Raw genomic sequence first — 14,045 nt, forward strand, 5'->3', positions numbered from 1 at the left:
GAGAAAGGGGAACCCTCCTACACTGTTGGTGGGAATGCAAGCTGGTGCAACCACTCTGGAAAACAGCATGGAGGTTCCTCAAAATGTTGAAAATAGAACTAACCTATGACCCAGCAATTGCACTGCTGGGTATTTACCCTAAAGATACAAACGTAGTGATCCGAAGGGGCACGTGCACCCGAATGTTTATAGCAGCAATGTCTACAATAGCCAAACTATGGAAAGAACCTAGATGTCCATCAACAGACGAATGGATAAAGAAGAAGTGGTATATATACACAATGGAATACTATGCAGCCATCAAAAGAAATGAAATCTTGCCATTTGTGACGATTGGATGGAACTAGAGGGTATCATGCTTAGCGAAATAAGTCAATCGGAGAAAGACAACTATCATATGATCTCCCTGATATGAGGCAGAGGAGATGCAACATGGGGGTTAAGGGGATAGGAGAAGAGTAAATGAAGCAAGATGGGATTGGGAGGGAGATAAACCATAAGTGACTCTTAATCTCACAACAAACTGAGGGTTGCTGGGGGGAGGGGGGTTGGGGGGTGGGGATATTATGGACATTGGGGAGGGTATGTGCTATGGTGAGTGCTGTGAAGTGTGTAAACCTGGCGATTCACAGACCTGTACCCCTCGGGAAAAAAAATATATGTTTATAAAAAATAAAATTAAAAAAAAAATAAAGAAAAGAAAGGGAAAAAAAAAACATGTGATATACTACATATTATATATTAAAATTGGAATATAAATAATATCTAAGAGGGCTCAGGAACTGGGCTTGGACACCATATAATCAGAAATAGTACAAGAAAATACCCAGCAGTGAAAAGTCAGGTTACCCAGGATGAAATGAAGATTAACATTTAGTAAATTAATTGGGGAGGGCTTTAAAAAAAAAAATGAGTTAATACAAGTAAGCACTCAGTAAATACCAGCCAGGCTTATCCTTCTATAGGAGAAGGAACAAAAAAAAAAAAAAAAAGAAGGAACCAAGACCCAGAGAGACCACGTGTCAAATGATTTGGTGGGTGTGAAAGCAGCTCATCAACTGTAACATACATTATAAACAGCAGGCACTGTATTTGACTTGACCAACTTCTCAGGGCAAATCTCCCATGGCAGTGTTAGGTCTAAGTGTGGACCAGTAGAGGGAACAATTAAATCCCCTTTCAGTTTCACCTATAAGACTCCCTTTGGCCCCGGGTGCCAGGGGTGTGGATGAGAGTGCTTTGCACTTGGGCAGGCAAGGGTTTCAGTACAAAGTTCTCTCTGGCACAGATGAATATGAGTGCAGGTATAGTGAAGGAAGCCAGAGACACAGACACATCAAATGACTTGCCAATATTCCACTAGTGGTCAATGGCAGTTCCAGGCTGAGCACACAGGATTCTGGACAATTAGTTCAGAGGTCTGCCTTGCACACTAAGGGCCCACTAAGTGAGGAACATAAGCCCAGCCATCAACAGGAGCCTGGCTGGACAGATAAATAAGCAGAACAGGCTAGGGATAAACTACAGGGACAGAAGGGACTGTGGGGCCCTCCAAGACATTTGTCTATCAAAAGAGGTCAAATACAACTCAGTTCAGGCTGACTGTGGCAACAAAGGAATACAGTGTCTGTGATTCTCAAGATGAGTCCTAAGAAAAACTGGAAATCCGGACTTCATAGGAATTCCCAGATTCTAAGATTCTGCACATATTCAAGTGAAAATACATCTGTAGGGCCCATCTAGCCTGTGGCCACCAGTGAATTCATCCTGCTCTAAAGACATCAGTCTGATCAGAAATGTTGTCCGGGCTTACCATAGCAGAGAGTACAGTGGGCCATGTGTTCCACGTCCTGGTGCCTCTCGGTCTTCCAGACGAACAGCTGAAATCTGTTGGTTCCATCCATCTAATCCAAACACATACACAAGGTTATCAGTAATGGAATTAAATTTCAGGTCACGTTTTTCATGCTTTTTCCAATTCAGATGAGAAAGACATTCGTTTGATAGTTTTAGAGAATACATGTATTTATATACAGATAAATAATTTGGTATTACCTATTACGGTTATTTATTGTCATTTAGTTCTCTAGTTCTAACCTGAACATTAGACTACTGTTGCTGTGGGGACATGTGGGTCTTCAGACTTCCGATGTGTATAAAACTCAACCAGTGTTGTGTTGTGTTGTGTTGTGTTGTGTTGGAATGAAGGTCAGGGAATTGAAGATTCAATCATTTATAAATTCCATAAATGTTTAGTGATTATCCACAGTATGCAAGATGCAATATGGTGGGAGCTTTAAACACAAACAGGCAGACCCTTTGAGGAGGTGGTCATATAGGTCATACGCTATTAGAATGGAAAGAGGTAGATACCATAGGGAGGCCTCTCTAGCATATTCCTGATGTTCAGGGCTGGTACATACCAAAGCCAGAAGGCAAGAGGGAGGAGGACTCAGGGAAGGCTTTGTAGGGATGGAAAATCTATTTACCTCCTTCCTTCAACCTTTCCAATTATGATTAATGTAATAACTGATATCAAAACTTAAAAACAAACAATGATAACAACAATAAATCCAACAAATTCATGTGACAACTAGGTAATCAACAAACCCATTCCCTCTTCTTCCTAGGGCCACAACAGATGACATTTTCCATTGTCCTTGTAGTTAACTGGGACCATGAATGGGGTCTAGCCAATGCCATGTGGGTAGAGGGATCCTATTTCTAGATCATGTATGACACTCTGTGTGTGCACATCTGCCAGCCAAATATGAAGGACTCAGAGAAAGACTTAGAGGCCCTTCTGTATGAGGGGGTCTTTGGTAGAAGCCCAGGTCCTGAAATGGCTGCATAGAAAAAAAATGCTTGTCCGTTCCACACCCACATCCAAGGACCCACATTCCCTTGTGACAGATGATGAAAGAATACTTGATTATGTTAAGCCACTGAGACTTGGACATGAATGTTTCTGCAGTTAACCTTCCCTGACAGATGCAGATTATTTGCAGACCCTACACCTCATGATGAAATTTGGAATACTGTCAGCTTATTTCTGTCCAGGTATGAGGGGTATCTAAGATTATTCATGTCCATCACATTGTCTGCTCTCTGTCAAAATGTAAAGGACAGGGCACCACTGAAGGGCAATTCCTCTTCCTTAATCCCTGTGGCCAAGTAGGTTGTAGACCCACCTCTAGAATCAAGGTGATAGGGACATGAAGCTGTCATGCTAACCCTCAAGCAGAGAAGACAGGCAAAGGCTACTTTGGGAAAGAATTTTCTGTAACATGTCCTCCTAACAGAGCTCTTCAGTCTTTCTGGCTGGGACTGCAGCATATCCTCCACTTTAGCTCTCAGAGTGAGATTACATGAAAGAAAAACCCATGTGGAGAAAGAAATATAAAGAGTTGAACTTTTGGAGAGAGGGGCAAGATGGTGGAGGAGCAGGAACCTAAATTTCATCTGGTCCCAGGAATTCAGCTAGTTATCAAACCATTCTGAATACCTACAAACTCAACAGGAGATCAAAGAAAAGAATAGCAGCAATTCTAGGAACAGAAAATCGACCACTTTCTGAAAGGTAGGACAGGCAGAGAAGAGAATCTGAGGGGATAGATGGAAAGATAGACCACAGGGGCAGGGCCCAGCTCCTGGCAAGTGACAGAGTGGCAGAGTACAAAATTGGAACTTTTACAAGTTTTCTCCGTGGAGGGAGGTCGCTCCAGTGGCTAAGCAGGGGGTGGAGCACTTGTGGGGACAGTGAGGTCTCAGGACCTGCAGGATCACAAAAAACCAGGGGTGTCTGAGTGTGGCAGAGCTCCCAGGTATTAGATGGGGAAGCCAGCTGCAGAGACAGAGCCAAGGAGTGGGCTCTCAGCTCGGGGTTGCCATAAACTGTGATCTGATGCACAGTCAGGCCACTGTTCTTTGAACAGAGATCCCACAAGTGCAGATCTGGGGAGACCCCCTCCTTCCTCCTCTGGGAGGAGTGGCACAGAGTGCACTGCAGGAATCTGGACAGGAATCTGGCACAGAGGCCTTGCACCAGAGATAGAAATTACCCAGTCTGCTCTGTCACAGACTGCGTAAGCAGAGTGCGGCTGGAGGCCAGAGAGATGGGAGTCACCTACTCCTTTTCTTTGAGGGCACATTGAAGAGTGGGACCCCAAGTTCTTGGTTCCTCTGGGGCCAGAGACCAGGTGGCCACCATTATCATTCTCGTCCCCCAAAGCTGTACAGAAAGCGTTCAGGGAACAAAAGCTACCAAGAGCAAAACAGAGCAGATTACTTGGCCTGGCCCCTGGCAAGTCCCATGCAATTCTGCCTCAGGCAAAGACATTTGAGAATCACTGCAACAGGTCTGTCCACCAGAAGATCAGCAAGAACATCCAGCCAAGACCGAGTTTACCGATCATTGAGAACTGCAAAACTCCAGTGCTAGGGGAATATAGCACATAGAATTCACAGCTTTTCCCCCATGATTCTTTAGTTTTTCAAAGTTAAATTTTTAAAATTGTTTCTTTTTCTACTTTTAAAAAAAAAAAATTTCTTCTTTCCTTTTCCAACCAACATCTTATCAATTCCATTTTAAATACTTTCTTATTTTTCATTTTTATAGTCATATTCCATCCCTCCACTGTATTTGCCCTTTTTTTGTATATATTTGTATATATTTTGTATATATATGAGTTTTCTTTCAAAATTTTGGGAGACAATTTCCTCTAACAGACCAAAATATATCCAAATCTAGTGTATATTTTTCCGGGGTTGTTGTTACACTATTAGCATTTTGTTCTCATTCATCTATTCTTCTCAGGATAAAATGACAAAATGGAAAATCTCACCTCAAAAAAAGAGCAAGAGGCAGTACAGACTAATCAATACATACGTTAGTAAGATATTGGAAATAGAGTTCTGAATGATGATTATAAAGATACTAGCTGGGCTTGAAAAAAGCATAGAAGGTACTAGAGAATCCCTTTCTGGAGAAATAAAATTTTACCAAGTCAAAATCAAAAAGGTTATTAATGTGGTGCAATCAAAAACTGGAGGCTCTAATTGTTATGATAAATGAGGCGGAAGACAGAATTAGTAATATAGAGGACCAAATGATGGAGAATAAGGAAGCTGAGAAAAAGAGAGACAACTACTGGATCATGAGGGGAGAATTCGAAAGATAAGTGATACCATAAAAGGAAACAATATGAGAATAATTGAGATCCCAGAAGAAGAAGAAAGAGAGAGGGTGCAGAAGGCACACAGGTGTAAAGTACAGTGGAGAACTTCCCTAATTTGGGGAAGAAAACAGGCATCAAAATCCAGGAGGCACAGAGAACTCCCCTCAAAATCAATACAAATAGAGGTCAACACCCCATTATCTAATAGTAAAATTTACAAATCTCAGAGACAAATAGAAAATCCTGAAAGCAACTCAGGACAAGAGGTCTGTAACCTACAACAGTAGAAACATTAGATTGGCAGCAAACATATCCACAGAGACCTGGCAGGCCAGAAAGGACTAGCATGATACATTCAGGGCACTAAATGAGGAAAATATGCAGCCAAGAATACTATATTCAACTAGGTTGTCATTGAAAATAGAAGGAGATCCTGGATATCAACCTTTTGTCTGTACTATAAAGAATTTCTCAAACTCAACACACACAAAACAGATAATCATATCAAAAAATGGGCAGAAGATATGAACAGACACTTCTCCAATGAAGACAGACAAATGGCTATCAAACACATTAAAAAAATGTTCATCATCACTAGCCATCAGGGAGATTCAAATTAAAACCACATTGAGATACCACCTTACACCAGTTAGAATGGCCAAAATTAGCAAGACAGAAAACAACGTGTTTTGGACAGGATGTGGAGAAAGGGGAACCCTCTTACACTGTTGGTGGGAATGCAAGTTGGTGCAGCCACTTTGGAGAACAGTGTGGAGATTCCTCAAGAAATTAAAAATAGAGCTTCCTTATGACCCTGAAATTGCACTACTGGGTATTTACCCCAAAGATACAGATGTAGTGAAAAGAAGGGCCATCTGTACCCCAATGTTTATAGCAGCAATGTCCACGGTCGCCAAACTGTGGAAAGAACCAAGATGCCCTTCAACGGACGGATGGATAAGGAAGATGTGGTCCATATACACTATAGAGTATTATGCCTCCATCAGAAAGGATGAATACGCAACTTTTGTAGCAACATGGACGGGACTGGAAGAGATTATGCTGAGTGAAATAAGTCAAGCAGAGAGAGTCAATTATCATATGGTTTCACTTATTTGTGGAGCATAACAAATAACACGGAGGACATGGGGAGATGGAGAGGAGAAGGGAGTTGAGGGAAATTGGAAGGGGAGGTGAACCATGAGAGACTATGGACTCTGAAAAACAACCTGAGGGTTTTGAAAGGGTGGGGGGTGGGAGGTTGGGGAAGCCAGGTGGTGGGTATTGGAGAGGACACGTATTGCATGGAGCACTGGGTGTGGTGCAAAAACAATGAATACTGTTATGCTGAAAAGAAATAAAATAAAAAAAGAAAGAAAATAGAAGGAGACATAAAAAGCTTCCAGGACAAACAAAAACTAAAAGAATTTGTAAACACCAAACCAGCCCTACAAGAAATATTGAAAGGGGTCCTTTAAGCAAAGAGAGAGCCTGAAAGCAACAGACTAGAAAGGAACAGACAATATACAGTAACAGTCACCTTACAGGCAATATAATGACACTAAATTCATATCTTTCAATAGTTACCCTGAAAGTAAATGGGCTAAATGCTCCCAATCAAAAGACACAGGGTATCAGATTGGATAAAAGACAAGATCTATCGATATGCTGTCTGCAAGAGACTCATTTTAGACTGAGACCACACTTCCAGATTGAAAATGAGGGGGTGGAAAGCTATTTACCATGCTAATGGACATCAAAAGAAAGCTGGGGGTGGCAATCCTTATATCAGACAAATTAGAATTTAAGCCAAAGACTGTAATAAGAGAAGAGGAAGGATACTCTATCATAATTAAAGTGTCTATTCAACAAAAAGATCTAGCAATTATAAATATTTATGCCCCTAACATGGGAGCAGCCAATTATAGAAACCAATTAATAACAAAATCAAAGAAACACATCGACAATAATATAATAATAGTTGAACAGTAACACCCTTTTTACTACCACAATGGACAGATATTCTAAGCAAAAGATCAACAAGGAAATAAAGACTTTAAAAGACTCATTGGACCAGATGGACATCACAGATACATTCAGAACATTCCATTCCAAAGTGACAGAAAACACAATCTTCCCTAGTGCCTATGGTACATTCTCCAGAACAGGTTACATCCTGGGTTCCAAATTAGTTCTTAACTGGTACCAAAAGATTGGGCTCATTCCCTGTGTATTTTCAGACCACAATGCTTTCAAACTAGAACTCAGTCTCAAGGGGAAAGTTGAAAATAACTCAAATACATGGAAGCTAAAAAGCATCCTACTAAAGAATGAATGGGTCAACCAGGAAATTAAAGAAGAATTTTAAAAAATTGTGGACTCTGAGGAACTAACTGAGGGTTTTGGAGGGGAGGGGAATGGGAGGTTGGGTGAGCCTGGTGGTGGGTATTGTGGAGGGCACATATTGCATGGAGCCCTGGGTGTGGCACATAAACAATGAATTCTGGAACAATGAAAAGAAATTTAAGAAATAAATAAATAAAGTTTTTAAATAAAATTCATAGAAACAAATGAAAATGAAAACACACTGTTCAAAATATTTGGATGCAGGAAAGGCAGTCCTAAAAGGAAAGTACATAGCAATACAAGCCTTTCTCAAGAAAGGTCTCAAATACACAACCTATCCCTACACCTAAAAGAGTTGGAGAAAGAACAGCAAGAAAAAGCCTAAACCCAGCCCAAGAGGAGAAATAATAAAGATCAGAGCAAAAATCAATGAAACAGAAACCAAAAGAACAGTAGAACAGATCAACAAGACGAGGAGCTGGTTGTTTGAAAGAATTAATAAAATTGTTAACCCCCTGCCCAGATTTATCAAAAAGAAAAGAGAAAGGACCCAAATAGATAAAATCATGAATGAAAGAGAAGAAATCACAAGCAATAGTGAAGAAATACAATTATAAGAACATATTATATGAGCAACCATATGCCAACAAATTAGACAACAAATTAGAAATAGATGCATTCCTAGAGGTATATAAACTACCAAAATTGAACTCTGAAGAAATAGAAAACCCGAACAGACCTATAACCAGCAATGAAATTGAAACAATAATCAAAAATCTCCCAACAAACAAGAGCCCAGGGCCAGATGGCTTCCCAACGCAATTGTACCAAACACTTAAAGAATAATTAAAACCTATTCTTCTGAAACTGTTCCAAAATAGTCAATAGAATCCAACATACATTAAAAAATTGAAATTTCCTCACCTGGTTATGCTATTTCCTGACTTAATTAAAATCAACCAAGACTGATTGAACAACTACAAAACAGAGGTTTTAACAATCCCTACAGAGATACAAAAATGACAATCACGCCCTCAAAGTGTGTAAGACCTAGCAGGAAGGACAGATAAACAAATTTCAAGAAAGAAAGAGGTCAATAATATGTTTTAGGAACAAAGGAAGAGGGGGTTCATTTGAAGCTCAGGGGATCTAGGGAGCCTGATGAAGATACTGACATCTGGCACTTTGGGAAGAATGAGTAGGATACTTACTTAGCAAAGAAGCAGGCAAAAGGATTAGAATCTGGAGGAACAGCATGTACAAAGGCCCAGAGGTACATAGTGGTTTTCTCAAGAAGTCTCCTTTGTTCCCACTCCCTATAGATTAGAGAACGCCCACCTCCAATGTGCAGCCACACAGCACATCTGAAACCCTGGAACCCCCTGCCAGATGGTGGAGGCGGACGTGAAGAAAAAGGGAAGAGCTGCCCAAATTCAACATTTAGATCTATTCCACATGGTCATCAGCTGAGTACTGACCAAACCAAGTGGTCCTAATTAATCACCAGGGGTTAGAGAGAACAGTAGACATTTGATAGCTTTCCTGGAAATCACATGAAGCACTTTGAAAGGCTGCTGAAATCAGGATCCAGGGCAGTGTTCCAGGAGCTATGGGAAGACTGAGATAACCCTAGGAGCACCCATTTTATTCCAAGAGTTGTGGGGAAACATTAAATTCGGGTACATTACTTTTAAATCACAAGAAACATACGGAAGTGTGCTATAAAATGCAGAGTTTGTGTGAATTTTTAAGATTGTATGAAAGACATTAAAGAAATCCAAAAATCCTCCCAAGTTTGGTCCATGAGAAGAGTCCAATGCAGCAGTAACAGATGTGGTGTCAGTATCCCAGGTCCTTGTCCTTGATCTGCCGTGGCTGGCTGTGTGACCTTGGACAAGGGTCTGGTGCCTCAGATTCCTCAGCAATAGAGTTGAGGGTCTGAATGGATGCCACAAGTTTTCTTCCTGTGTCAACACAGACTGGTCCTCAGTTCTAATCTTCTGTATTTGCCTCATGTTACCTTTTCTATCCGAGCAACTCAGAGGATATAACTCTTCCATCTGTTGTCTGCTTATTGGAAAATTACCAAACCCAACTGAATTGGAATAGTTACAAAACTTGCATCTTTTTAAAAACTTTTCTTAGGAAGAATAATTTTGTGATCATGCCTAAAATTTTTAGTGCTCTTGCAAAAATAGAATTGTGGGAACAAGTACACAAGAACACAATGGAAGTCCATAGGGAAGTATGATTCAGTATAGATTCATCCATACCGAGTTTTCATTAATGAACCTCTACTTTGAATTTGGGCATACCAGCATGGTCCTAGTCACTGATAAGGTAAACAAGATAATTCCCGGGAAAGCTCAAGCTCAAGCAGAGAGACAGTGTGGGAGGGAATTCAGTATGAGGAGACGAGAAAATTGGCTCTATGAGTCTTAGTGAAAACTCCCATCAGCATCAGAGAAGGAAATTTCAAAAACAGAGTACCTTAAACACAGACTAAGTGACCTGCTTGGGGCGCAAAGCTTTACGGTAGTTTGAATCAATGCCTCTGGTGAGTTTCTCAACTTCATTCCTGAGTGTCCAGCTGTAGTCTGTTGGGACTAGTTGTGTACTAAAGACGGGAGTTTATGGAGGGGAGAAGACATGGCACATGGATTTGCATTCACATCCTCTTTTATTTCTTAGACAGAAAAATACTTCTTCAAAGGATTCAGACAACTCTCAAACTCCAGCCCCCAATTTTTAAAGAAGTCCGCATGAGCCCTGAGCTGGAGGGACCCACAGGGTTCAATCCAATGCTCTAGCTGCTGCACAAAGCTGCCAGAGTCATGGGACAATGTTTATTCCTGGGACTGAGCTGGGGGAGGCTCTCGACTTGTATGGGAATAGAAGGAAAGAAAGCAAGTGCTGGGAGGAGGATTTGCCTTGGACAGAGGAAGAGCTAACTGGACCCTAAGGAGAGAGACTTAGAAACCATCTGGCTTCCAGTTGAGGCAAGAACTTGGGGGAACAAGGGAAAATGGACAAACTGGGGAAGGAGGCAGACAGAGTAGTCATGCGACCTGTGACTGACCCCAGGAGCTTGAGTCCAGCCCTGGCTCCTTGCAGTTGGCATGACCCCATCCTACCAAGACTGCCGTGAAACAGCTGCCTACTCCTGGACTTCCCAACTAACATTAGGGATTGGCATTGGATTGAGGTGGCAGGTGGCAGAGTGGGACTTGGAAACCTGACAGATTAGAGTACAAATTCCAGGACTATGCAGGTTAAAACAAGTTCCTTTACCTCTGGCCTTCCCTTACCTCATCTGGGAAATGTAGATTATCATTATTAACTTGTGGGATAGTTATGAGGATTGGACCAACACTCCTCAAACTTTAACACTCATGCAAACCATCTAGGGATCTTGTTAAAAATGCAGAGCCTGGGATGGTGCACCCAGCTCTACCCTACTCTCAACGTGGAGTGTGCTTGAGATTCTCTCTCTCCTTTTCCCTCTGCCCCTCCCCCTGCTCGAGCACGTTCTCTCTCTAAACAAATAATTTTTTAAAAATCTTTTTTTTTTTTAATGCAGAGCTCAATTAATTAGATCAGTGGTAGAGTCTGAGATTTGGCATTTCTCATTACCCGGGTAATGGTCTTGCTGCTGGTTCCAGGACCACATTTTGAGTATTGATGGGTTAAGGAGACAAGGCATGAAAACCACATAGCACAGTGGTTGGAACTTCATGGGTGCTTACTAAACAGAAGCTGTCTAATTTAATAGTTCTTGGGTGAAGAGGCACTCTTCAGGTCCCTGAAGAAGAGATGATAACAATAATGGCTACCCACTAAGTATACACATAGAAAGTGTCAGCCCAATGTCCCTATAGGCACCACCTCTTAGAACTCTTTCGACATATCTGTGAGCTTATCCCCATTTTATAGGTGAATAAGTTGATGTCCCAGTGTCAAGAAAACATGTCCAAATAACATATAGGACCAAAACAGAGTGTGAAGTCTTTTTTTTTTTTTTTTGAGATTTTATTTATTTGACAGACAGAAATCACAAGTAGGCAGAGAGGCAGGCAGAGAGAAGGGGGAAGCAGGCTCCCTGCTGAGAAAAGAGCCCAATGTGAGGCTCGATCCCACAACCCTGGGATCACGACCCAAGCCGAAGGCAGAGGCTTTGACCCACTGAGCTGCCCAGGCACCCCCAGAATGTGAAGTCTTTACCTAATTTCTTCCCTTGGCTGCTGATCCTGGACTTAGAGCAGTAACAATCTAATGGAAAATAGCAACCCACAAGGCCTCAGCTGCAGGTTATCCATGGCCTCTGAAAGAGGCTCTCTAGGCAACCCAACACTTTCTTAATTAAAAAAAAAAAAAAAAAAAAAGTCCTCCTATAATTTTTCTGAATCCTGAAATTACACAAAACTTAAAATTATCCACCCCCATTTTTTTTTACCATCCTCTTAATGTGTCTGCTTATTTTCTTGTCTCCATGATAGCCAGCACTCCATTCTTTGGATTCTTCTTTTTTAATACACAGAAATAAAAAGAGGGCTAGTTCATATGTTTATCTCATAGTGTTGTAAAGATAAAATGAATTAATACATGGGAAGAATTTAGAACTTCTAAACTCCCTTCCTGTTCTTGACTTGTGAACTCAAAATCTCATTACTGATGAAAATTCCAGACCTTAAGCAAATTATTTAACTTCTCCACATCTCAGTTTCATTATCTGAGAAATGGGTCCACAATGGTTATCTCACTGGGTTGTTATAAGGATTACAAGAACCAATAAGTGGAAAGATCTTAGTATAGTGTCTGAGTCAATAAATATGAGCTATTTTCCTAGGTACTGTTTCAAGGGGAAATGTACTAGACTTTTCATAAAGAAAAATAAAATTTGAAATCTGGGACTCAAATTTCATTTTCCCTGCAATCCTCTGCTTTTTAACTTTAAAAAATGGGGCAAATATTTTGAGATACATACAGACAATTGGATCCAGACACAAATAGTCCAATGTTGCAAAACTTTTTTTTAGGGCTAAGATGACTCAATATTAAAAAGTCTTCTTAATATGTCCCACAGCCTCTGAAAATGTTTAAATGGACTGAGAGGTTCGGACATCTGTTTATATAATGATTTCAAATTGAACAACTATCATTTTTCCAGAAGAAGCATGTGGGTGCTGTTTTGTGAAATAAACAAAATAGAGGTGAAAGACAAAAGCCTCACGCAATGTCAAAGAGATTCCTCAGGCAGATAATTCCAAAGACAAATTACAGGATATTTCTACTCTCCTAACAGGATACCCCTAAGGATAATGCACAGAGTAGGGAGAGGTTAAGGGCTGCAATTATCTCCAGTTATGAAGAAATGAGGATTTTTCTGACAGGCCTTGAGAATGGAGCTGTCATTCTTATGGTTTCTCTCCTTGCTGGTGTCAACAGAAACAAGGTCATCCATTACATTTGAGTGGGCAAGCAACACTTAGCACCATGTAACATTTCTACTTTGTTACATTTAGGAAACAGAATTGGTTTCCAGCATCCCGGGGCAAGAATATGTCTAAGAAACAGAAAGGACAGCAGAGAGAAGTGACCAAGCTGAGGTCCAAGTGTACTGAAGCTAGCAGATTCTTTTCACATATGATTATATCCTTTTACCTGGAACCTAAAGCAACTAAGAGGCCGAAAACATCCTGACCAAACATTCACTCTACATCAGATCCCAACAGTGTGCCCAGGATCCTCTCCGACAGCCACACTGCTGGACATTTGAGGAATGTAACTGTACCACAAGGGTCGTTCCCCAAATATTAGGGAGATGCTTTTTTGAAAATAGATCATGACACCAGGAAGAGAGCTAGATAACATTTACTCGTGACCTTCTGTCCATTTTAGAGCTAAGCAAAATGAGACTCAGAAAGATGAAGAGAGTTTTCCAAAGGCACTCATTGTTGATGGAAGAGCCAATCTCTAATTTTAACTGTTATTTGATTATATCCTGCCTTTAGGAATCCATTCAGGAAGTTATTGAGGGCCGCTCCATCAACACCACATCTGTGCCCGCACATACTCCTGGACAAGAGGAATGTTACAGCAAGAAAAGAACTCAGTGCTTTGCATTTTAACTTTGTTTCTCAAAACCCAGAGTATGTAGTCCAATGGTTGCAAGCTATCATAATTTTATTTATTGATTCTTAGAAGCATATCCACAGCTGTGATAACAGTGTCTGTCACCTACCATCTCTCTTTAAGAGAAAATTAAATGGTCTAGCACAGCTAAATTAACTAGCTATTAGGCTGAACTATACGACATTTTCATTTTTGCTAGCCCAACACAGTTGAATATTGGCAGTGGAGTCTCTTAGAGAACCTGTCTTTATTTTGATAAATCATCCCATATATTCCACGAGAATGTGTTATGTGGGTTTCAGTTAGAAAAGTCAAGTCTGGAGAATAGGTAAATAAATTGTGGTATGTACACACTTAGCATAGTTCAGGACAGCAGTAAAAAATAATGAT

The 14,045-nt window shown here is 40.7% G+C and overlaps 1 protein-coding gene across 1 annotated transcript in view; it reads right to left on the reverse strand.

Moving 5' to 3' along the window:
• LOC116874797 (collagen alpha-4(VI) chain-like) overlaps positions 1-14,045 on the reverse strand; it is a 111,807-nt gene that overhangs the window by 15,440 nt on the left and 82,322 nt on the right. The window contains exon 33 of the mRNA XM_032869788.1: positions 1,814-1,904. Coding sequence (XP_032725679.1) covers positions 1,814-1,904 — 91 coding nt within the window. The remainder of the gene's footprint in view (positions 1-1,813; positions 1,905-14,045) is intronic.

This window comes from Lontra canadensis, unplaced genomic scaffold, assembly GCF_010015895.1.
Source record: "Lontra canadensis isolate GAN:19392208 unplaced genomic scaffold, GSC_riverotter_1.0 scaffold38, whole genome shotgun sequence".
NCBI classification, from domain to species: Eukaryota; Metazoa; Chordata; class Mammalia; order Carnivora; family Mustelidae; genus Lontra; species Lontra canadensis.